Source organism: Vanrija albida, assembly GCF_041260175.1.
Source record: "Vanrija albida strain AlHP1 chromosome Unknown contig_1, whole genome shotgun sequence".
In the NCBI taxonomy this organism is placed as follows: domain Eukaryota; kingdom Fungi; phylum Basidiomycota; class Tremellomycetes; order Trichosporonales; family Trichosporonaceae; genus Vanrija; species Vanrija albida.
Window position 1 is genome coordinate 1,477,315 of NW_027191420.1, and position 21,396 is coordinate 1,498,710.

Consider the following 21,396-nt stretch of genomic DNA (forward strand, 5'->3'; position numbering starts at 1 on the left):
AACACCCGACTTCCATCGCCCACTTACCACTCGCCTACACGCATCCCCATGGCCACAGCGACGACACAGCGCGGCGTCAAGGCGCTGCACGGCAGCCACCCGCAGGTACGTCGCCGCCCCAGTACCCACCCACTCACACCCCAGAACCTCATCGAAAAGGTCATCCGCGAGCGCATCTACGAGTCGACGTACTGGAAGGAGCACTGCTTCGCGACGAATGGTGCGTGCCAGGCCGGGACAGGCTGACCCCAGCCGAGACTATCATCGACAAGGCCATCGCGCTCAAGGCCATCGGCGGCGTGCACGACCGCCAGACGCCGACAGAGTTCATGTGCCTCGTGCTCCGCCTGCTCCAGCTGCAGCCGGAGAAGGAGATCCTCATGGAGTATTTGTTGGCCGAGGAGTTCAAGTAAGCCCCCCTCCGAGCTACCACCATCCGCATCGCCGGGCTCGCTCGCTGACGCTCGCTCACTGCTCGCAGGTACCTCCGCGCCCTCGCCGCCATCTACATCCGCCTCGCGTTCCGCTCGATGGAGGTGTACGACATCCTCGAGCCCCTGATGCGCGACTACCGCAAGCTGCGGCACCGCCACGCGGGCGGCTACACGCTGACCACGTTCGACCAGTTTGTCGACGACCTGCTCACCGAGGAGCGCGTGTGCGACATCATCCTCCCGCGCCTGACCAAGCGCAGCACGCTCGAGGAGGCCGAGGGGCTGCCGCCGCGCAAGTCGCTCCTGGACGAGGATCCGCGAGAGCTCGACGACGACGAGGAGCTAGGAGAAGAGGGGGATACCCGCCCGAGCAAGCGCGCGCGCAGTCGCAGCCCCGCGTCGCGCGACAGCTCGCCAGACCTCCGCCGCTCCCGCTCCCGCTCGAGCTCGGCCTCAAGCCGCTCCCGCTTTGTCTCGCGCTCGCCGTCGCGCTCGGTCGGGTCAGACGACGAGGCAGACGGCGAGGAGGGCGACACGCGCGCACGCTACGTCTCCCGCAGCCCCAGCGTCTCGCCTGACCGCGTCATCGCGCCAGACGGCGAGCGGATAGAAGGCGACGTGTAGGCGGCAGCACGCGACGTAGCACGCAACGTGTCACAGTTTGTATCATAACGCAGTCATGCATATCTCTACACTGCAGCAGCACTAGCTTGCCGCCATCTCCCTGCCAGGCCCATTGCCTCACCCCCCCCTACCGCCTTGGACCACCATACCCGCCCTGGCTCTTGCCCAGGCGCGACTCGAGATCGTCAATCTTGCCCGACAGCTTGTTCGTGTTCGCGTCAATCGAGTGGATTGTCCGCAGCTGCGCGCCAAGGATCGACGACAGCTGGTTGATCGGGTCGGCAGGGAGCTGCTGCGCAGCGTCGGCCGCCGTGGGCGCCGCAGACGGCTGCTGGGCCACGGGAGTGACACCGGCAGCCGACAACCGGTTGACCTCCTCGATCATCTGCGTCAGGTTGCGCGACAGGTCGTCCAGCTGCTTGTTCAGGTCCTCGGCCAAGCCGTACGCCTTCTCGCGCTCCCGGTCAGCCGGCATCTTGGCGGCCAGCGGCTTCGTGTCCTTGTCGGTGAACGTCTGGATCTCGCGCTCGTAGTGCGTGAGCAGGTTGTCGAGCGTCTTTTGCTGGGTCTCAATGTAGCCCAAGTTCTTGTCGAGCGCATCCTGGTTGCGCTGCACGTCGTTCACTTGGCGATACAGGGTCGCAATCTGGTTGCCGTTGCGCACCAACACCTTGTCCCACTCGCGCACTTCTCCCGCTTGCTTCTCAAACTCCTTGACCTGCGTCTCAAGGTCGCGCGACCAAGCTTCAACAATGTCGTCGATCGTCTTGCCACGGAGCATGTTGGGTGCTGGTTCCGTGGGGCCAGCGGTAGCAGTGGCACCAGCAGCCGTGCCAGTAGCGGTGCCGACGGCCGGGGTGCCGGGCTTGGCCGCGGGGGTAGCGGCTCCGCTGGCAGCCATGCTGATGGTGCCGGCGGGCGTAGCAGCACCGGGAGTGGCTCCAGCGGCAGGCTTGCCGAACAAGCCGCCAGCGGCGGGGGCAGCGGGTGTCGTCGATGCAGCGCCGTCAGCAGGCTTGGCAGCGGCGCCGAGAAGGCTGAAGCCGGCGGCCTTGGGGGCCTCGGCTGTCTTCGCCGCGCCGGGCGCATCCGCAGGCTTGGCGCCTCCCAGCCCAGCGAAGAGGCCGCCAGCAGGAGCAGCAGGGGTAGCGGCAGAGGCGCCGGCAGCGGGAGCAGCAGGAGCCGCCGCGGGCTTAGCACCGAAACCACCAAACAAGGACCCGGCGGCAGGAGCTGGTGGCGCCGCTGCGGCTGCTGGAGCTGCGGCCGGGGTAGCAGCCTTGGCGGCTCCAAAGAGCCCGCCGGCAGCGGGAGGGGCGGAGGTTCCAGCGGCGGGAGCGGCTGATGCTCCAGCAGCTGGGGCACCGAAGAGGGACGTAGCGGGCTTGGGCGCGTCACCAGCAGCCGGCGTCGCTGGCTTTGCTCCAAAGAGGCTTCCGGCGGCGGGGGCGGCATTCTCAGTGGGGGTAGCGGGCTTGGATCCGAAGAGGCTGCCAGCGGCAGGGGCGGCGGGAGGAGCGGCAGCGGGCGCCGTCTTCGCACCAAACAGGCCACCACCAGCAGATGGCGCGGCAGGTGGGGTTGATGACGCCGGGGGCGCGAACAGTCCCGAGGGGGCCTGGTTGGTCGCACCGGGCGCAGCGGGCGTCGAGCCGAACAGTCCGCCGGGGGCAGGGGCCGCAGAAGCAGGCTTAGCGCCGAACAGCGAGCCAGCAGCGGGGGCAGCAGGGGCCGCAGGCGGCGCAGCTGTCGCGGGCTTGGCTCCGAACAGCGAGCCGGCGGCAGGTGCGGTGGTGGGCGTGCTCGATCCCGAGGCGGAGGCAGGGGCACTGAACAGGCTCGATCCAGCAGGAGCGGCGGGCTTGCCGCCGAACAGGCCGCCGGCGGGGGGCGGGGCCGAGGGAGTCGTGGATCCAGCGGCGGGGGCGCCGAATCCGCCGAAAGCCGGCTTGGCCGGCGTGGTCGAGCCGCTGGCCGGCTGCGAGCCAAAGAGTCCTCCTCCGGCTGCGGGGGCCGGGGCCGCCGCCGGTGTCGAAGCTCCCGAGCCGCCGCCGAAGCCGCCGAAGCCAGAGGGCTTGGCCGCGCCGCCACCGAACAGCGACGAGGGCGCAGCGGCGCCAGCGGCGGGCTGGCCAAATGCAGGGGAGCTAGCGCCGCCAGCGGCGGGCTGGCCAAACGCATTGCCAGCGGCCGGAGCGCCGCCGCCGAAGAGCGAGCCCGACGAGGCTGCGGGCGCGGCGGCGGGCTGGCCAAAGAGCGAGCCGCCAGCCGCCGGCTTGGCGCCGAAGAGGCCGGTGGACGGGGCTGCAGCGCCAGCAGCGGGCGCGGCGCCGAAGAGGCCGCCGGCTGCTGGTGCGGCACCTGCGGCGGGAGCTGCGGGCGCGGCGCCAAAGAGGCCGCCGGTAGCGGGCGGGGTGGACGTGCCGTTGCCGCCGCCGAAGAGGGAGCCTGCGGCTGCGGGCGTCAGTTGGTTCTCGGCTCTGGGCAGCGCTACGCACGCTTGTTGTTCTGGCCGAAGCCTGCAAACCCGGCTGTAGGTTAGCTCGCTCAGTACGCGGGACGTACACATTGTTGGTTGGGAGAGGTAGAGTAAACAGACACGACGAGACAAAGTTGAGCAGTGGTGATGTCGAGGAGTGGTATCTTATTGTTGGTTTTTGGGGGTAGGCGCACGGATGGCTGGCACGCCTAGTGAAGCAACGAAAAGTCACCGGCCATCACCAACACGCAGCTCGATAACACACCTGATCGTCTCTCGCGTTCGACTCTACTCTCCATCCACAAAATGTCGGCCGTCACAGTGAGTCTCGAGGATGCTGGACAGGCGACGCCCCCGTCATGCCGGGACACAGCTCACACCGCCAGCCCGTCAACCCCCGCCCGTTCCTCCAGGACCTGACCGGCAAGACGGTCACGGTGCGGCTCAAGTGGGGCCTCGAGTACCGCGGCTTCCTCGTCTCGACCGACGGCTACTTCAACCTGCAGGTGGGTGGTGGTGGGGGAGGTGCTGCGCGCGCAGTGGCGAGCGCAGCGGCGGGCGGAGGTACTGACCCCCGCAGTTGACAGGAACCGAGGAGATCGAGAACGGCAAGTCGAACGGCCAGCTCGGCGAGGTCTTCATCCGGTGCAACAACGTGCTGTATATTCGGTGGGTTGGATGTCTAGAGGAAGAGAAGGCACCGCTGACGCGTGCAGCGAAGCGAAGGATTAAGACGCGGCGAGACGGCGAGACGGCGAGGCCAGGCGAGGCGAGGCGAGGCCGGCGAGAGGGGACGGCGCGGACGCGCCAGTGCATATGACTGCACATCATGTCATGATATCCATGTGCTCCGTTGTGATGGCTGGGGGGTGGGACTGACATGCTGACGGGTGGACGTGGTGTGGCGTGGCGCGAGGTCACTCTGCGGCCGAGGCGACGCAGATGATTGAAGACTCCATCCTCGACCACTCTTTCGCCTGCTCTTGTGGCTTGCAGTGGCAAACAGCGAGTCTCCTTGGCACCTTGACGAGCATCGTGCAACAGCCCAGGGCTGACCAGTGTCACCCCCACCCTCCTACTGCTGGGAACTGCCCCAACCACTGCCCCAGCCCCTGCCCCTACCCCAACCCCACCCGCCCGATTAAAAGATCTAACATGCTGTGCTATTGCCTATCTACATCTCGCCTGATCATGCACCGACGCGGAATATGCCTGGTTCGCGTGCCCAGTTGAAATGGGTGGTCGTTAGTTGTTGGTGATTTTAACGCCGGCAAGAACGTCGGCGAGGCTGGTATGTCAGTTGATCTCCGGGCCGAGCACGTCACAACTCACTCATCCGCGTCCGTGTCAGTCTTGAGGGCACCGCCGTCCGAGACACCGGCAGCGACACCGTCGTCCTCGCCGGCCCTGGCCTCGGGCGTGTCCTCCTCCTCGGCCTCCTCTTCCTCCTCTTCCTCCGACTCGTCCTCGTCGCCAGACTCGGGCTCCTCCATGTCGTCCACTGCGGGGTCAGCGACGAAATCAACGCGCCACTTACACTCATCGAGGGCATCCTCGTTGCCGTGGAGGGCAAGCGCCTTGCGCACCTCCTCGATGCACTCGTCATCAGGGTCGGCCTGGTTGCCGTTCAGCTCGAGCTCCTTGAGGTCCTTGAGGTGCTGAGAGATGGCGACGGCAAGGATCTCGAACGTGCGCTTGTCAAACTCGCCGTACTGGAGCTTGAGGCTCTCGAGCTTGGGGTTGGAGCCGTTCTGGAGGGCGGTGGCGAGGGCAATGCCGCCGGCCTTGCCGAGGAGGCAGTCGGACAGGTTGAGCTGGCGGAGGCCGGGCCACTGAGGGAGAACCTTGACGAGCGCGCGGGTTCCCGAGCGAGTCGCAGTGTTGTCCTGGAGGTCGAGAATCTCGAGGTTGGGGTTCTTGGCCAGTCCCTGGGAGAGGGCCGCGATACCCTCCATGCGGATGCCGTTCTGGGGCATGCGGACCTCGACGAGGCCGCCGTGGGCGGCGAACGCAGCGGCCCAGTGGGGGGCCGAGCCGTTCTCGAGGCGCGAGCGGCCGCAGACAACGACACGGAGCGCACTCTTAAGGCCCTTGGCCTTGCCGTCCTGGGCATTCTTGAGGAGCGCGTCGGCGACGACAGTTCCACCCCACACGCCGAGACCGGTGTTGTTGAGCTTGATGCCGTGAAAGTAGTGGTTCTGCGAGAGGAATGGCACCATGGCGTCGGCGCAGCGGCCACCGAACGCATTGTCCGAGAGGTCGAGCTCGACGAGGTCCTTGTGGTCGATCAGGGCACCGCAGAGCGCCGAGAGCGCCTGAGGGATCTCGGAAATGAGGCGGCCAGTGAAGATGTCCGCGAGGTCGACAACCTGCAGCATGAGCGGGTTGGTAGTGATTCGCTACCCACCTTGAGGCCCTTCTTGTCCTTGAGGACGGCGGCGATGGCCTCGCAGGCCTCGACGCCGAGCGAGTTGCCACCGAAGTGGACCTCCTCGACATCTGGGAGCTCGGCGAGCTCTGTGATGAACGGCTCGAGGTCGGCCTTGGAGTTGGCCTTGATGTTCTTGCCGAGGATGGAGAAGACCTTGCCGTTGGGCGACGACATTTTGAACGACTCTATGGGTATGTGTAAGGAGGAGGAGGAGGAGGAGGGTGCGGCGTCGAGATGACTGGCTCCCCTCTGTGTGCGCACTGACACAACAAAGTTGGCACGAAGGCTGGGTGGCGGCACGGAACCAAAATGTCCACCACACAGTGACATCCGTGCCTGAAGTGGAGGTCGGTCAATGAGAGATTGATCACCAAAATCACAAAACGCGTCGCGGCGACGGCGACGCGAGCAACGACGACTGCTTCATCGCACACCCCACCAGATCCCCAATCTAGCACGATTCAGTCGCTCACAAGACGGCTACTAGGCCAATCTCTCCCCCTCCTCCATCCCTTAACCGCCATGCCACCCCGCCGCGCAGCAGCCACAAAGGCGAGCGCGACGCTCAAGCGCGAGCGGTCTTCCTCGCTCTCGGACGCCGAGAGCGCCTCGCCTCCGCCCAAGGCGGCGGCCAAGCGCTCCACGCCCAAGGCAGCCAAAACCAAGGCCGCCAAGGCCGAGGAAGACGACGAGCCAGCCAAGAAGAAGCGCGCGCCAGCCAAGTCCAAGTGGCCGCCGCCCGGCCTCGAGCTCGACTCGCACCCCGCGCGCGCAGGATACCCCGTCTACCAGTTTCCCACGCGCCCCGCGACCCCGAACGGCGGGCTGCGCCCCGAGACGGCCTACTCCCTCCCGCTCATGGTCGGCGCGCACACGTCGATCGCGGGCGGCGTGGCCGGCGCGCTGCTGCGCGCCAACAAGGCCGGCGCGAACGGCGTCGCGCTGTTCATGAAGGGCGCGCGACAGTGGCGCGCGAAGCCGTTTGAGCCTGAGGTGATCGAGCGGTTCTTGGAGAACGTCAAGCCCAAGGACGATGGCGGTGGGTGCGCGCCACGGGCGAGGCTGACGGCAGGCATGGGATACGGCCCAGAGAGCATCCTCGTCCACGGCAACTACCTCATCAACCTGGGCAACCCTGACGCGGCAAAGTGGGAGAACGCGTACGAGTGCTTCCGCGACGACATTGCGCGGTGCCACCAGCTCGGCATCAAGCTGTACAACTGGCAGTGAGTGGGGAGATTGGGCAGCACTCACGCCCAGCCCGGGGAGCACAGTCGGCCAGTGTACCAAGGAGGAGAGCTACGCGCTCGTCGCCAAGGCCATCAACCGCGTGCACAAGGACGTGCCCGAGGTCATCACTGTGATTGAGAACATGGTGGGTAGCTGTGATATGCGCGTGCTGACCCGCCAGGCCAACGCCGGCTCCAACATCCTCGGCACGACGTTCCACGACCTCGCGTCCATGATCGCTCTGGTCGAGGACAAGACGCGCGTCCGCGTGTGCCTCGACACATGCCACCTCTTTGCGGCGGGGTACGACCTGCGCACGGACGCGGCGTACGCCGAGACGATGCGCAAGTTTGAGGCCGAGGTCGGCAACCACTACCTTGGCGGCGTGCACCTCAACGACTCGAAGGAGGTGCTCGGCGGCAACAGGGACCTGCACGAGAACATTGGGCTCGGCGAGATCGGCCTGAGCGGCTTCCGCGCCCTCATGCGCGACCCCCTCATGGCGGGCATCCCGCTCATCCTCGAGACGCCGAGCGGGGCGGGCGGCGGCGGCGAGACGGGCGACTTGAGTGTCTGGACAAAGGAGATCGCACTGCTGTACGAGATTCAGGGTGTGCCAGACGACGAGTGGGCCGAGAAGAGCGTCGAGATTGAGAAGCGCTGGAGGAAGGAGAGGGACGCGTTGAACCCCCCCAAGGATAAGAAGGGGCCCAAGAAGGGCAAGAAGAAGGCGCAGGACAGCGACGAGGACGACGACTAGAGGCCACTGTATTCATGCTACTATGCATTGTACGCAAATCAACATATGCGTGTGTTTGTGTGTGGTGTAGTTTATTGTGTGTGGTGGTGTATATCAGGCCACGAGGTGGCTTACCGAGGCATGTGCTGGTCCTGAGACTGGGGGTCAGTAGGTAAACCAAGACCAAACACCTACCCAGGGCACATCATTCTTGCCGTAAGGCGGCGCGGGCCGCTTGTGCGCTGCAATCGTGTCGGCGATGACAGACGCGTTGGCGCGGGGAAGGGGGAACACGATGCCAAGTTCGTAGTTGCTAATCTGGATATGGGTGAGCTTTACCCTCGCCCCGGCCACCCACGTTCAGAGTTGGCGGCTTGTTCTTGTAGTTGACTGTGCCCCAGGCAGACGGCGAGAAGTTGTGGCTCCCGACGTAGATCCAACCACCGCAGCTGGCGTTGTCGTCCTCCAACTCGTCCGCCTTTCTCTTGCTGCCCTTGCCCGGAGAGAAGAGCGACGAGCTGGGCTCAAACAACCCAATGAGCATCTGGCATGTCAGCTCACTCTGCAACCAGGCTTAGCTCACCTTGGTGTGCATGAGCACGCCTCCACGCTTCGAGTTCGCGTCGTGGAACAGCGAGGACGTCTTATCGCTGTACGACTTGCCGCTGAACATGGTCCCACCGCCATTCCGCCCATTACGGCTCGCGTCGACTGTTGCAAGAGATGGGAAGATGACCTTGATCGACGGCCATCCGGTAGCTTTCGGCTGGCGAGAGATGTGGTCCAGGCTATGGCCAGAAATGGTCTGATAGAAGTTGTTCATCCAGTCGGTGCTGTATGAGCCGAGTGAAGATCCCTGGGAAGTTGGTACATCTACGCAAGCAGCGCGTGCTTACCTGGTACTCCGCTACCACTCTCTCGCCTTTAGGTGGGGTCCACCCCTCCTCGGCAATCACCTTGCCCAGGCGGCAGCTGCCGAACTGGACCATCTTGCCGAAGCCAGTGTACACCCCGGCCACGCTCATCACAACGCGCACTTGTACGCGGCTCCAGTCATACTTGCCCAGGTCTGAAAAGCTCTCGTCGGAGTGCTTGATGGGGATGCCAGAACCGAAGGGGTGGTTCTCCGACAGGAATCTCAACGCCTTGGGAAGCTTGAGATGCGCAAACAGCCAGGCGAATTGCGTTGGGAAGTCGGGGAGCTCTTTCCCCTTCCCATTGCTGCCAAGAGACTTGTTCGGGAGGAAGTCTTGCACAAAGATAGTCTGAGGGCGTGAGCGCAGTTTCGACAACACACCTCATCCCGTGACAGCGACTCACATTCTCAATCTGCTCCCAGTCATAGTCCACCATGTTGGCGGTCATGACCGCCACGCGCAGGCGACCCGTCTTGTAGAAGATCCAAGCAAACTTCATGTGCTCCGACCCACGCTTGCCGTCCATCCGGGGATAGCAGAGTACCTCTCCAGTCTCCATGGGCTGTAGCTTGCCAGACTTGTTTAACCTCTCGAAGTCATTGCCCGGCGGCCTGCAGATGCGAATGGTCGGGACCTCCTCTGGCGCAGGAAGGAACGTGGTGATCCATTCTTCGTCCCAGACGAAGCTGGAAAGAATAATGAGCTTCATCTGTGATGTCTTGTTGGTTAGTCAAGGTTCCTTGACGCTCACTTACATCTCCGAACACCTGCCGAGGAGAGAAGGTCCTGCCAGTCGAAGAATTCCCAATCCTGAGGGCCACATGGCGAAGCTCTCCATCAAGGAAGTACTCGCCGGCGGCGTCGTGAGGCGGGGCAGAGGCTGTCTGAAGTGGGTGGTTTGGATACCTGGTCGGCGTACTCGACGGACCAGGGACATTGTGCGACGCCGCAGGCTGCTGATGTTGTGATGGCGGCACGGGCGCCTTCGATGAAGAGGCTGCGGCGTTGGGCGAAACGACATCAGGTAAAGGCTTTCCCTCCTTTGCTGCTTGCCGAGCAAGTCGCTCCTTCTCCAACTGTGCCCGATCAATCATCAGTCCGCCGAGCTTCAAACCTCCTGCTGCAGCCGGCTCGACAGGAGTTGGAACACCAGAGGAGGCGGCTTTGCTGGATGACGAGGCAGAAACCGATGTTGGTGGAGCTGAACTGTGCTCCGTCTTCAAGCGCTTTGCTTCGCGTTCCCTCCGCTGCTGTTCTCTTGAAGCCTCTCTCTCGGCTTGGAAAGCGGCGTTTGCGGCTTCGATGTTTGCGTCCAAGTCGTCAGCCTCACTGGCTGGTAGAGGCTTCGCCTTCTCTTTCTCAGCCTCCACCAGCGACGCGGCTAAGACTCTGCGGGTGTCAGCGTTAATACACGGGCGGCACCCACTCCTCAAGCATCTTCCTCTCCTCTTCCGGAGTCTCCTCTCGTCGCTTGCGATCCACTACGGGCGCTGGGTTCTTTGATTCCGCCTCTGAGAGCGCGAGGGCGGCCTTGAGATCATCATCGTCGTCGTCATCAATCACGATTGGTGAAGCTGGGTTTGAACCTGCCCTGCTTGCGCCGCGCGATGCCTTGTGTTCCTCAACCGACATTGCCAGGGCACTAAAAGGTTAGCCCCGAGTGCAGCGCCTACACTCACCGAGCTAGCTCTTCATCCTCGGACATTGAGCCTCTTGAAGACCCTCTGGAGGGGCCCACTGAGGGGGCGGCGGTCTTCCAGGTCAACCAGGCAGCCCTGGCGGTGTCAGCTTCCTAATAGAGCACATAGCAGCTGCTCACCTCCTGAGCTCCGCTTCGTCTGCCTGCTCGGGATCGATCTCTCCGAAGGTGTCACGCACGTAGCGGTCAAACTCCTTGTTGCGGCCTCGGCGTGGGACAGGCCCTCTGTCGTCGGCGCGCGAGCCCGACGCCTGGGCAGCACTGTGATGCTGTCAGTGGAGTCGGCGAATCTTCTGACGACACGTACTACTGGCGCATCGCTGCGATGCGTAAGTCGTCACCGTCGTCGTCCATGTTTCGTATCAAGTATCAGTAGGTATCCGCTCAAGGAGGGGTGTTTCGTTGTTAAAGTGATGATAGATGGGCGAGAGGAAGGAAGGAGTGTCGAGTGTGGATTTGTTTGTGACCACAGATGGTAGTTGTTGTTATGACGACATTACAATTTCAAGCTGCGCCACAGTGGTTGACTGGACTAATCCCGGGTGGGTAAGGGTGCGGTGGTGCAGTGGTGGCCGGTGGCCGGTGGGTGCCAGCCAAGACGCGTCCGACAACGCGTTCGTGCCTGACATGAGTGTCCACCTCACCCACGCTCTGCCTTCCTCCACCAACCCTCGCACCTCTTCTGCATTGTCAACACTCCATCCAGCCTCAACAACAAGCATCCTCGGCACTCAAACCCACCCAATATCTTTAATTTTGGCAAGAGCGCACGACCAGACTCAACCGTGCTACAATGGTGAGCTCAAAGCCCGTGGTATCCGAACTCCTGCTCACACCTCAGCACATCAAAACAATCACCATCCAGGGCTTCAAGTCCTATCGTGATCAGGTCGCTGTTGACCCATTCTCGTCTGTATCTCGGCCCATCCACGGCGGCTGTAACTGACGCTCCTTAGCCCAGGCCACAACGTCGTTGTCGGTCGCAATGGAAGTGGAAAGTCCAACTTCTTCGCGGGTCAGTCACCTGTCGACGAGAGCCTCCTTCCCATCTGACCCCTGCAGCCATCCGCTTTGTCCTCTCCGATGACTACCAGAACATGAACCGAGAGGAACGCCAGCGCCTTCTCCACGAGGGAACGAGTACGACAACAACACTCTCGGCCTACGTCGAGATCGTGTTCGACAGTAAGCCGCTTGTGACGAGATGCGCTCCCAGACCTGACACCCCCACCAGACTCTGATGGACGCTTCCCCACCTCCCTGCCCGAGGTCCACCTGCGACGAACCATCGGTCTGAAGAAGGACGAGTACTCCCTGGATCGCAAGAGTGTCACGAAGGCAGAGGTCTTGAACCTTCTCGAGAGCGCCGGCTTCTCGCGAAGCAACCCGTACTACATTGTGCCTCAAGGACGCGTAAGTTGAAGGCCACGGGGTTGGGCGACACTGACGTGCGTCTAGATCACCCGCCTCACCAACATGACCGACGAGGAACGCCTGAACCTGCTCAAGGAAGTTGCTGGTACCAAGGTGTACGAGCAGAAGCGCGCGGAGTCGACCAAGATCATCGAAGACACCGACAGGAAGCGCGAGCACATCGAGTCGCTCTTGGCCACCATTCAGGAGCGTCTAAGCGAGCTTGAGTCGGAGAAGGAAGAGCTCAAGAAGTACCAGAAGCTCGACAAGGACCGCCGCTCGCTGGAGTACACTATCAACCAGCGCGACCTCGACGAAGTTACCGCAGCTCTGGACCAGCTGGAGGAGGACAAGAGCCAGGAGATCCATGTCACCAACGAGCGACACAAGGAGTTCCGGGAACTCGAGTCCAAGTCACAGGTGCGACGATATCTACAGGACAACACTGACTTCCGCAGCTTCTCGAGGAAGAGTTGACCAAGGCAAAGCACTCGCTTTCCACGGCCTCTATTTCGCTCCAGCAGTACGAGTCAGAACTGGCCGACCTTGTGCAGGCCAAGACCGAGGTCGAATGCGTGATTGCCGACTTTGAGGCCGCTGGCGAGGCCGGAGAAACGCGTCGCCTTGAGCTTAAGGAGCAGTTCGAGGTCGTTGAGAAGCGTCTGGCAAAGGGAACCAAGCGCCTGGCGGAAGTCAAGGCTGAGCTTGAGACCCGGCTCGCCGAGGAGCGTCAGGCCCGGGAGGCGTGAGTCGCCCCCCGTTTTAACGATGCTGACTTGCAGCCTTGAGAGCACGCAATCCCAGCTCGACGTGTTGTACTCGAAGCAGGGCCGCACACGCCAGTTCAAGTCTCAGGCCGAGCGTGACAACTACCTCAACCAGGAGATCTCGAATCTGAAGTCGTATGAGAAGCAGCTTCAGAAGACCATCGACAACCTGACGAGAGATTTGGACGGAGCCAAGGCTCAACTTGCCGAGGTCGCAACCAGGTCCGAAGAGCAGACTCGTGGCGAGGACGAGCGCCGTAACGCATTGAAGGACGCGAGCGAGAGTATCGCCAAGCACAGGACGGAGTTGGACACAATGCAGGAGAAGCGCAAGGAGCTCTGGCGCGAAGACGGCAAGCTCGCTCAATCCGTCACCAACGCGAAGGGCGAGCTCGACAAGGCCGAGCGCTCACTGCAGAGCACCATGGACAGGGTGAGTTGGGATCGCCGCAGCCTTGTGCTTATGCTTCAGGACACAAACCACGGTCTCCGCGCTGTCCGCACGATTGCAAAGCGCCTGAACCTCGATGGAGTGTACGGAGCGCTCTACGAGCTGTTCGAAGTGTCCGACAGGTACAAGGCTGCCGTTGAGACTGTGGCGGGTACCAGGTGGGTCGCAAGTCTCCGACAAGTTCACTGACCCAGGAAGTCTCTTCCACGTCGTTGTCGACAATGATGAGACCGCGGACCGCCTGATCGAGGCCATGAACAAGGAAAAGAGCGGCCGTGTCACGTTCATGCCCCTCAACCGGCTCCGGAGTGTCAATGTCCAGTACCCTCAATCTGACGACGCCTTCCCCTTGATCTCCAAGCTTCAGTTCGACCCTGCCTATCGCATGGCGTTCGAGCAGGTGTTTGGCCGAACCATCGTTTGCGAGGACCTCAAGGTTGCAGCTCAGTACAGTCGCTCGCATGGGCTGAACGCTGTGACCAACGACGGCGACCGCGTTGACCGGAAAGGTGCGCTCACTGGTGGCTACCACGACGTCAAGCGGTCTCGACTGGACGCTGTCCGCCACGCCAAGAAGTGGCGCGAGCTCTACGAGAGCGACTCGAAGCACTTTACCGAAGTCAAGGACGGACTGGCCCAGCTGGAGCAACAGATCACTGCAACGATGGGTGAAATTCAGCGCCTTGACGCCAAGCGCAAGTCGATGCTCGAGGACCGCACCCACCAAGCGAGGCAGGCAAACTGGACTCAGCGAGAGGAGGAGCAATCGCGCCAGCGTGTGTCTCGTCTGGACACTGCTCTGATCGAGGCGGAGGGTGAACTGCGTGCGACGACTACCAAGCGCAACGCTCTCGAGGAGGAGGTCAAGACGCCCCTTCAGCAACAGCTCTCTCCTGCCGAGGTGCAGCAGTTGGAGACTTTGTCTCTTTCTGTGGAGACGCAAAAGCAGGGGCTCTTAGAAGCGACTCAGGCGAGGCAGAAGGTACGAGTTGGAAAGTGCTTATTCGGCTAACGTGCGACAGGTGTTGTCAGAGCACAACAAGCTGGATATTGAGCTGAGCGAGAGTCTCCGCCGCAAGCGTGAAGAGATCCGCCGAAAGCTGGATGATATCGACGACGCGAGCGGAACGGGCATTCTGCAGGCAGGCGAGATCGACCAGCGCAAGGCGGAGCTGCGCAACCTCACTCGGTCACTCAAGCAGCTGTCGGAGCAGGTCAAACGTGAGGAGTTACGCTGTCACCAGGCTGACTCTATTAGGGACGGAGGAGGAAGTCGACAAGCTCAACGCGGATATCTCGAACAGGGCTAGCCAGCTGGATGAGGTGACCAACCAACAGCTTGAAGCTACCCGCGCGATCATGAAGGCTCAGAAGAGCAGCGACCGCAGCCTGGCCAAGAAGCAGACCCTCCTCAGCCGCAAGGAGGAGTTCAGTAACGCCATCCGCGACTTGGGAGTCTTGCCTGAGGAGGCGTTCACCAAGTTCGTGAGCAAGTCTGCGTCGGAGCTTGCCCACCGCCTCCAAAAGGTGCAGGACGGCTTGAGGAAGTACGCGCATGTCAACAAGAAGGCGTTGGAGCAGTACAACAACTTCACCAAGCAGCGTGACGACCACCTGAAGCGGCAGGAGGAGCTTGACCGTTCTGCCGACTCGATCAACGAGCTCATTCGGACGCTGGACCAGCGCAAGGACGAGGCGATTGAGCGTACCTTCAGGCAGGTCGCCAGCTACTTTGAAGAGGTCTTCCAGCAGCTTGTTCCTGCCGGCCGTGGCGAGCTTGTCATTCAGAAGCGCGCGCCGGGCTACATTGTACGTGATGACTCTGTTGTGCGAGTGGCTGTGCTGACGCTATTAGGACGATGAAACTGCCGAATCTGGCCGCGGCCGCGACAAGAGCGAGATTGACAACTACACTGGCATCTCGATCCAGGTGTCGTTCAACTCGAAGCAGGACGAGGGCCAGCGCATCAAGCAGCTGTCTGGTGGCCAAAAGTCGCTCGTGGCACTGGCGACCGTCTTTGCCATCCAGAAGTGTGACCCCGCGCCATTCTACCTGTTTGACGAGATTGACGCCAACCTGGACCCTCAATACCGAACGGCCGTGGCTGCCATGATCCACTCGCTGTCGCAGTCTGCGCAGTTTATCACGACGACCTTCCGACCGGAGATGCTCGTCCAGGCGGACAAGTTCTACGGCGTCTACTTTGACAAGCAGAAGGTGTCTACGATCCAGACGATTACGCGCGACGAGGCGTACCAGTTTATCGAGACTGCTGCGGAGTTGACGACGGCGTGAGGGCTGGTCAGTATGGTAGATCCGGGTACATTTGGTATATGACATGTTGTAGTAGCGCGCTATGAATGCGTGGGATGTGTAGTGCAGTGGGGAGGGTCGTGGTGGTCGATGGGGCCAAGGTCGTCCAGCGTCGCCGACGCCTAGATGCACCGTGGCCAGAGGGCTGGCCCGACGAGGTCGTGGACGCCGCCAGCTGTAAAGGCCGCGCGGAGCCAGTCGCGTACGTCCTCGACCTCGAGGCCGGCGACTCGGAGGATGCCGCCGGTGTCCGAGAGCGGCGAGTACGACCAGAGCAGGCCCGGGGGCCGCGGCAGCTGGAACTGGGACGTGCCGTCGACCACCTTGTCGAGGTGCGCTCTCAGCGGCGCGAGGTGCGGGCCCTCAATCAGGACAGTCGCGTAGACGTGGTACGGGGCGAGCCTGACCGCCGCCGGGCTTAGCCCTGCGCCGGTATCTCCCGTATCGTGCGCGCGGTTGTCGAGCACCATGCGCTCGCGCGCGACCACCTCGCCGGCGAGCACGACCTCGTTCGTGCTCGAGTAATACGCCATGGCCCAGACCTCGTCGTCCGGGCTGCTCGGCTTGGGCTCCTCCCCCCGCCGCTGTCGGTCCCGCACGCCCCCCGGAGGGCCAGCGTGCACCGTGGCCGGAGGCCGCGCCCCGCGCCCCGAGTTGACCCAGTCGAGGATGAGGGCCGACGCCGTCCCGCACGCCGGCAGGGTGACGCGCTGCGCCTGGGCGTACGAGCTCGCGCGGAACGGGCTCACGCTGTCCGGCAGGAGCAACAGGAACGCGCCCGGCCCCAGCGCGACGTGCATGCGCTGCCTCGTCGTCGGCGCTGCTCCCGGGCCAGCGTGCGCGAGCAGGTGCGACTTGGGCCGCAGGCCGGCGCGGTGCTTGAACACCTTTGTGCTCCCCTGCGTCAGGAGCACGAGCCCGCACCCCGCGTCGATGTCGATCCCGAGCGCCACGCTGTCGCCTGCCACCAGGCCGCCGCCGTACGCGAGCGAGTAGGCGAGCCGCACGCTCTGCGGCTGCGACGGGAGCGGGTTGGGCGTGAGCAGCTTGAGGGGGTAGGCCGCTCGCAGGGTCGAGAAGTGGGCGCGTGGCGCGTGGGTGAGGTGGAGCTGGCCTGCGCCGGGGGCTGGGGCCGACGCCGAGGCGGCAGCGGCCTTCGCCGGCGCCGCATCCTCGGGGGGTATTGGTGCTGCGGCCGTCATGATGGGTGGAGCGACGGACGGCGTGAGATCGTGCGAGTTGTGTCTGCACATGGCCCGTGGGTCCGCCTCCACCGACATTGTTATCTCACGGCGGAACCCGATAGGTGGGCAGGGCGATCGAGCCGTGAGTCACGTGACTGATGTACCACGTGTCGCGGCGTCGTGGGTGCTATTCCCGCCCCGCCCAGACCGCGCGTCGCCATTAGGGCTCGCCCGACCTGCCCATTAGCGGGATCAAATCTGGCCACGTGTTGCCGCCCAAAAAGTCAGAAACGTTACCCTTAACCCGGCGGGGCGGGCGGCCGTGTGGTGTCAGTGGCGGCGGGCGCGCGCGCGTCCGCCGGCGACCGAGGGACGTGAGTTCTGGCCACCGCCGTCAGCATATACCGCATAACCCGCAGCAAGAAGCATCGTCTCGACTCGTCTCTCTCCACTCTCCCCCCCGCCACCATGCTGGCCGCAGACGTCCCGGTCCTCCTGCACAACAGCACGCGCGGCCTCCTGTCGCTCGACGACGGGCGCCTCGACGTGCTCCAGCTCTCGAGCGATGGCAGCCGTGAGTTGAGGGTGGGGGGTGCACGAGCCAGACCAGCGCTGACCTGACCCCACACCAGCGCCCAAGCGCCTCCTGTCGTCGCCTATGCGCCTGGTGCTCCGCGCCCGCCTGGCCGAGGACGGCATCGCCGGCAACGGCAGCAACGGGAGCAGCGCCGGCACGAGCGTGCACGGCACGCCGAATGGCAGCAGCAGCGGCACGCCGGCGACGCCGACGACCCCGCCCGCCGCCACCCACGCCCGCCGCCTCGACCTGCACGCGCTGCGCCAGAAGACGGCCAACTCGCACGCGCTCCACCTCACCAAGATCCACGTGCTCGTCGAGCCGAGCCATGTCGCCGAGGCCGAGGCGTTCGTCGAGGCTGTCATGGCCGCGGCGTATCCTCGTGAGTCGGGCCTCAGTGCTGTTGTTGACACGCAGTGACGACCCCGTTCCGCAAGGTGCTTCTGCTGGTCAACCCCGTCGGCGGCAAGGGCAAGGCCAAGAGCATTGTCAAGGAGACGGTCCTCCCCATCCTCGAGGCGGCCGGGTGCTTGATCGAGCTGCAGGGTGGGTGCGGTGTGCAGGCCCGGCTGACGTGTAGAAACAAAGTACCGCGACCACGCAGAGGAGATTGCAAAGACCATGGAGCTGAAATACGAGTGCGTGTAGCCTTGGTCCGGCGGCTGACCCCAGTGTGATTGCGACGGCGTCGGGCGATGGCATCATCTGCGAGGTGTTGAACGGCCTGGCCGAGCGGCAGGATGGCAAGAAGGCGCTGCGGACACCCATCGCGCCACTGCCCACGGGCTCGGCGTGCGCGTGCAGCACCAACCTATTCGGCATCGCAGACACGTTCAACATTGCGCTTGCGACCCTCAATGTCATCAAGGGTGGGTTAGCGATACCTGATTAGGCTAACCCCCAGGCCAGCACCTCCCCATCGACCTCGCGTCCATTCTCCTGCTGCCAGAAAACAAACGCCGCGTCTCGTTCCTCTCAATCGCCGTTGGCATGATGGTCGACCTCGACTTTGGCACCGAGCATCTCCGGTGGATGGGCGACACGCGCTTCATCTACGGCTACGTGCGCGGCGTCGTCCAGAGCAAGAACTACAAAATGCGCATGCGCTTCGACGTCACCAACACGGATAAAGAGGCCATGGCCAAGGCGGCGCGCGACGCCGCCCGCGCCGACATGACGCCATTAAAGCCGGGCGAGCGGCGCGACTCGCACGCCGTGTTCCAGGGGCCGCAGACGGCGCCGTCGTCGTCCAAGCCCGTCGCGGGGGATGACGCCGACGACGGGCCGATCCCGCCGCACAAGCCACTCGAGCCAAACGACTCGTGGGTCACGATCGAGTCGACCACCGACAAGCGGGTACGCCGCGCGTCGACATCACCGCCGACGACACCAAACGACAAGACGGCCGGCTGGGTCAACGGCAGCAGCCTGAGCTACTTCTACGCCGGGCTCATGCCCTGGGTCTCGCGCGACCTCAACTGCTGGCCTGTGATTATTCCCGGGTCAGGCGAGATCGACATGGTCGTCCAGCCCGTCATCAGCCGCAAGGAGTTCATCGCGGCCATTGATGGCGCCGAGCACGGCGACGGATACTGGAACGAGAGCCAGTGCTACTACAAGCGTGAGTTGGGTCCCTTGGTCCGCACTGACGCCACAGTCCGTGCGTTCACGGTCGAAAACCTAGACAAGGAGGGCACAAAGTGGTTCTCGCTCGACGGCGAGCAGTACGCCTTCAACGAGTTCCACGTAGAGGTCATGCCCCGCGCAGCCACACTACTCAGCCTCGACGGGCGCTTCACCCACGGACTGTTTGTGAGTGGCACAAACAAGAAGGGCAAGAAGAATGCCCTGCCGAAAGCCTAACTTGGATGGCTACATCATAATGCAAAACGTAATGAGGTCTATGCTTGTGGGGCACTTATGTACATTTCTTGTGGGACACCTCGCCGCGCAGCGTCTTGGTGATGGTGATGCCGCAGCTGAGGACGAGGACGACGCAGCCAAAGGTGGTGCAGAGCACGGCTGGCAGCTTTGACCGCGAGTTCCATGCGCCGCCGACGAGGGTATAGTATGCCGCTGCGGGGAAGATGAAGGCGAGGGCCGTGGCGCTGAGACCGCCGGCGATCTCGAGCACGACGCCGAGGTCGCAGGTGAGGAGCGAGATGAACATGGCCGAGAAGACGATGAGCGAGGTCACGACGAGATGCCGCCTGGGGGAGAAGCCGCGGTCCTTGAAGTAGTAGTCCTCGATGACCTCGCGGCACACATAGTTCTCCAGCGGGATCGTCGTCGACATGTTGGCGCCAAAGCAGAAGCGCGCAAAGTTGATGACCCAGTCATCGGCGGCAAAGTTGTTGAGAATGTTGCCCTCGGTCTTGTCCGTGAAGACGAGGTAGCCAGTGACCGACATGAGCAGGCAGCAGACGAGCGACAGGCTGGTCGAGGTGTGTGTAACGGCGTTGAAGCGGTCCAGGGTCGGCATCTGAATCGACTTGTAGATGAACATTGTGTTGTGGTGGCATACGAACTAGGCGTGAGCTGGGGCGTGACCGTCAAGAACTCACGGCAAAACTGATGACGCCAATGGCCTCGAAGACACCCGGCTTCATAATGGAGAACACGTCGAGCGACGAGCCGCGTAGTGACTGGTCGACGCCAACGCCGCGGAGGACAACCGAGGCGACGATGATGCCCATGGAGATGAGGGCTGAGGGTTAGTACGTGCGCATTCTCGCCAACCCACCAAAGCTAGACGACTTGGACAGCTTGACAATGTCGCGATGCAAACTGAGCGGGAACGACACGGTGACCGTGGCAAGGAAGATGATGAAGTTGCGGTTGACTAGGAGGTTGAGCACGGCGTGCTCGGCGAGGAAGGGGAAGACGAAGCGAATGACAGGCGGGATCGAGTCGCCAATGATGACGTTGAACGCGCACATGCTAGGTGTGAGCATCATCCAACATGGGGAACCTACCCTCCAAAGGCGAAGGCGAACTGGAAGAAGGACACGGCCGACGCGCCAAGCGGCCCAAAGCAGTGGTACATGACCTGGGCGTCAGTCCTGCCACCGCGATGCACTCACGTCAATGTACGAGTCGCGCCCGCTCAGCTTGGCGTTGAGCACCACCAGCCGGATCGTCCAGTCCGTCACGATGGCCAGTGTGATGAGGAGGGTGACGCCGGTTACGAAGCCGGCCTGCTTGATGGCATATGGCAACCTGGCTGGGTTAGTACCACAGGCGGTGGCGGAGCACGCGACACGTACCCGATGATACCTGCGCCGAGGATCGAGTTCGCCATCTGTGGGCATCAGCACAGTGCCGGCGCGTCGCCACCAATAGCACAGCACAAGCAGCTCCACTCACATTCGCGATGCCGTCCATCAGCGTGCCGGTGGCACTCCTCGGTCCTTCTGCCAACATGAGTTCTTCTTCTTCTTCTGTGGTCAAGCGCTCGCGATCTCGCAGTAGGGGGGCCTCTGCCGAGTGCTCGTCGTGGTCGCCGTGGTCGAGGGAGGTATCCCCTTCGTCTTCGTCTGGAGCTTTGAACACTGGGAAGACAAACAAGCAGGTAGCGAGGTGGGCAGCAATAACGCGATGGGAGCGGATACGTTGTTGTCAGCGAGCGTGTCAGGCTGTGCCTGACGGCATGCGGGTTGGGCAGGAGCCGTGGGAGCAGTACGTACGGAGGCTGGAGTGTGGTGGTCGGGGCGACGCGCGCGCCGACGACGGCGCAGACGTGCCGGCCTCGAGGTCGAGATTGTATCGCAGCGCCGGGGACGTGCTCTGGCTATCGGTGCGGGTGCTCGGCCTCGACGGCGCGTTGCGAGATCCCGGCCGCGAGGAAGGTGCCGGTGACGCGCGCCGCGATGACCCCGCGACGGGTGAAGCAGCGGCCGCGCGCGACAGCAGTGGGTAGGCGTCTGTGTCGTGCCCGACGCCTGGGCTGTCCTTGCTCCTTTGCATGGTGTGTGTTGGGCGAGATGATGTGGGTTGAATGGTGGTGATGCAATCGACGAGCCGCTGGCCTGATCTAACTTTGGACGTGGAGGTTGCGGCCGCTCGGATGTCGGTGGCGCACCAAGGGATTTGGGTGGGCGGTCCATTTCCGACACCTGACTCGTAAACGACATTGAC

General features: G+C 63.2%; 10 protein-coding genes across 10 annotated transcripts; 5 read left to right on the top strand and 5 right to left on the bottom strand.

Annotated features, from left to right (window-relative positions):
* Positions 1 to 48: 48 nt before the first annotated feature.
* Positions 49 to 1,058, top strand: Q8F55_000619 (uncharacterized protein; the record flags this gene model as incomplete). The annotated part of the gene is made up of 4 exons (XM_069349270.1): positions 49 to 105; positions 145 to 220; positions 253 to 409; positions 482 to 1,058. The coding sequence occupies 4 exons, from the start codon at positions 49 to 51 to the stop codon at positions 1,056 to 1,058; spliced, it is 867 nt and encodes a 288-aa protein (XP_069212814.1).
* Positions 1,059 to 1,185: 127 nt separating this feature from the next.
* NSP1 (FG-nucleoporin nsp1) lies at positions 1,186 to 3,627 on the bottom strand (the record flags this gene model as incomplete). Its single annotated transcript, XM_069349271.1, has 3 exons — positions 1,186 to 3,512; positions 3,557 to 3,589; positions 3,624 to 3,627. The coding sequence occupies 3 exons, from the start codon at positions 3,625 to 3,627 to the stop codon at positions 1,186 to 1,188; spliced, it is 2,364 nt and encodes a 787-aa protein (XP_069212815.1).
* A 216-nt stretch (positions 3,628 to 3,843) lies between these two features.
* Positions 3,844 to 4,348, top strand: Q8F55_000621 (uncharacterized protein; the record flags this gene model as incomplete). The annotated part of the gene is made up of 4 exons (XM_069349272.1): positions 3,844 to 3,858; positions 3,924 to 4,043; positions 4,118 to 4,206; positions 4,254 to 4,348. 4 exons carry the CDS (start codon positions 3,844 to 3,846, stop codon positions 4,267 to 4,269), a joined length of 240 nt encoding a protein of 79 aa, XP_069212816.1. The 3' UTR covers positions 4,270 to 4,348.
* Positions 4,349 to 4,782: 434 nt separating this feature from the next.
* On the bottom strand, positions 4,783 to 6,142 carry rna1 (Ran GAP Rna1; the record flags this gene model as incomplete). Its single annotated transcript, XM_069349273.1, has 4 exons — positions 4,783 to 4,825; positions 4,870 to 5,038; positions 5,075 to 5,906; positions 5,945 to 6,142. The coding sequence occupies 4 exons, from the start codon at positions 6,140 to 6,142 to the stop codon at positions 4,783 to 4,785; spliced, it is 1,242 nt and encodes a 413-aa protein (XP_069212817.1).
* Positions 6,143 to 6,490: 348 nt separating this feature from the next.
* APN1 (DNA-(apurinic or apyrimidinic site) lyase) lies at positions 6,491 to 7,958 on the top strand (the record flags this gene model as incomplete). Its single annotated transcript, XM_069349274.1, has 4 exons — positions 6,491 to 7,007; positions 7,041 to 7,194; positions 7,238 to 7,343; positions 7,380 to 7,958. 4 exons carry the CDS (start codon positions 6,491 to 6,493, stop codon positions 7,956 to 7,958), a joined length of 1,356 nt encoding a protein of 451 aa, XP_069212818.1.
* Positions 7,959 to 8,068: 110 nt separating this feature from the next.
* Q8F55_000624 (uncharacterized protein) lies at positions 8,069 to 10,907 on the bottom strand (the record flags this gene model as incomplete). The annotated part of the gene is made up of 11 exons (XM_069349275.1): positions 8,069 to 8,095; positions 8,133 to 8,255; positions 8,296 to 8,481; positions 8,521 to 8,793; positions 8,834 to 9,202; positions 9,258 to 9,572; positions 9,610 to 10,243; positions 10,281 to 10,496; positions 10,534 to 10,629; positions 10,674 to 10,814; positions 10,861 to 10,907. The coding sequence occupies 11 exons, from the start codon at positions 10,905 to 10,907 to the stop codon at positions 8,069 to 8,071; spliced, it is 2,427 nt and encodes an 808-aa protein (XP_069212819.1).
* Positions 10,908 to 11,346: 439 nt separating this feature from the next.
* SMC3 (Structural maintenance of chromosomes protein 3) lies at positions 11,347 to 15,480 on the top strand (the record flags this gene model as incomplete). Its single annotated transcript, XM_069349276.1, has 13 exons — positions 11,347 to 11,349; positions 11,395 to 11,462; positions 11,510 to 11,568; positions 11,616 to 11,738; positions 11,788 to 11,966; positions 12,012 to 12,386; positions 12,425 to 12,711; positions 12,749 to 13,166; positions 13,206 to 13,342; positions 13,383 to 14,166; positions 14,207 to 14,405; positions 14,443 to 14,993; positions 15,040 to 15,480. The coding sequence occupies 13 exons, from the start codon at positions 11,347 to 11,349 to the stop codon at positions 15,478 to 15,480; spliced, it is 3,624 nt and encodes a 1,207-aa protein (XP_069212820.1).
* A 140-nt stretch (positions 15,481 to 15,620) lies between these two features.
* Q8F55_000626 (uncharacterized protein) lies at positions 15,621 to 16,700 on the bottom strand (the record flags this gene model as incomplete). The annotated part of the gene is made up of 1 exon (XM_069349277.1): positions 15,621 to 16,700. The coding sequence occupies one exon, from the start codon at positions 16,698 to 16,700 to the stop codon at positions 15,621 to 15,623; it is 1,080 nt and encodes a 359-aa protein (XP_069212821.1).
* A 450-nt stretch (positions 16,701 to 17,150) lies between these two features.
* LCB4 (sphinganine kinase lcb4) lies at positions 17,151 to 19,122 on the top strand (the record flags this gene model as incomplete). Its single annotated transcript, XM_069349278.1, has 7 exons — positions 17,151 to 17,256; positions 17,315 to 17,641; positions 17,677 to 17,805; positions 17,840 to 17,897; positions 17,932 to 18,128; positions 18,164 to 18,880; positions 18,917 to 19,122. The coding sequence occupies 7 exons, from the start codon at positions 17,151 to 17,153 to the stop codon at positions 19,120 to 19,122; spliced, it is 1,740 nt and encodes a 579-aa protein (XP_069212822.1).
* A 55-nt stretch (positions 19,123 to 19,177) lies between these two features.
* On the bottom strand, positions 19,178 to 21,225 carry Q8F55_000628 (uncharacterized protein; the record flags this gene model as incomplete). The annotated part of the gene is made up of 8 exons (XM_069349279.1): positions 19,178 to 19,786; positions 19,824 to 19,966; positions 20,003 to 20,199; positions 20,235 to 20,308; positions 20,343 to 20,478; positions 20,526 to 20,560; positions 20,626 to 20,810; positions 20,946 to 21,225. 8 exons carry the CDS (start codon positions 21,223 to 21,225, stop codon positions 19,178 to 19,180), a joined length of 1,659 nt encoding a protein of 552 aa, XP_069212823.1.
* Positions 21,226 to 21,396: the final 171 nt, after the last annotated feature.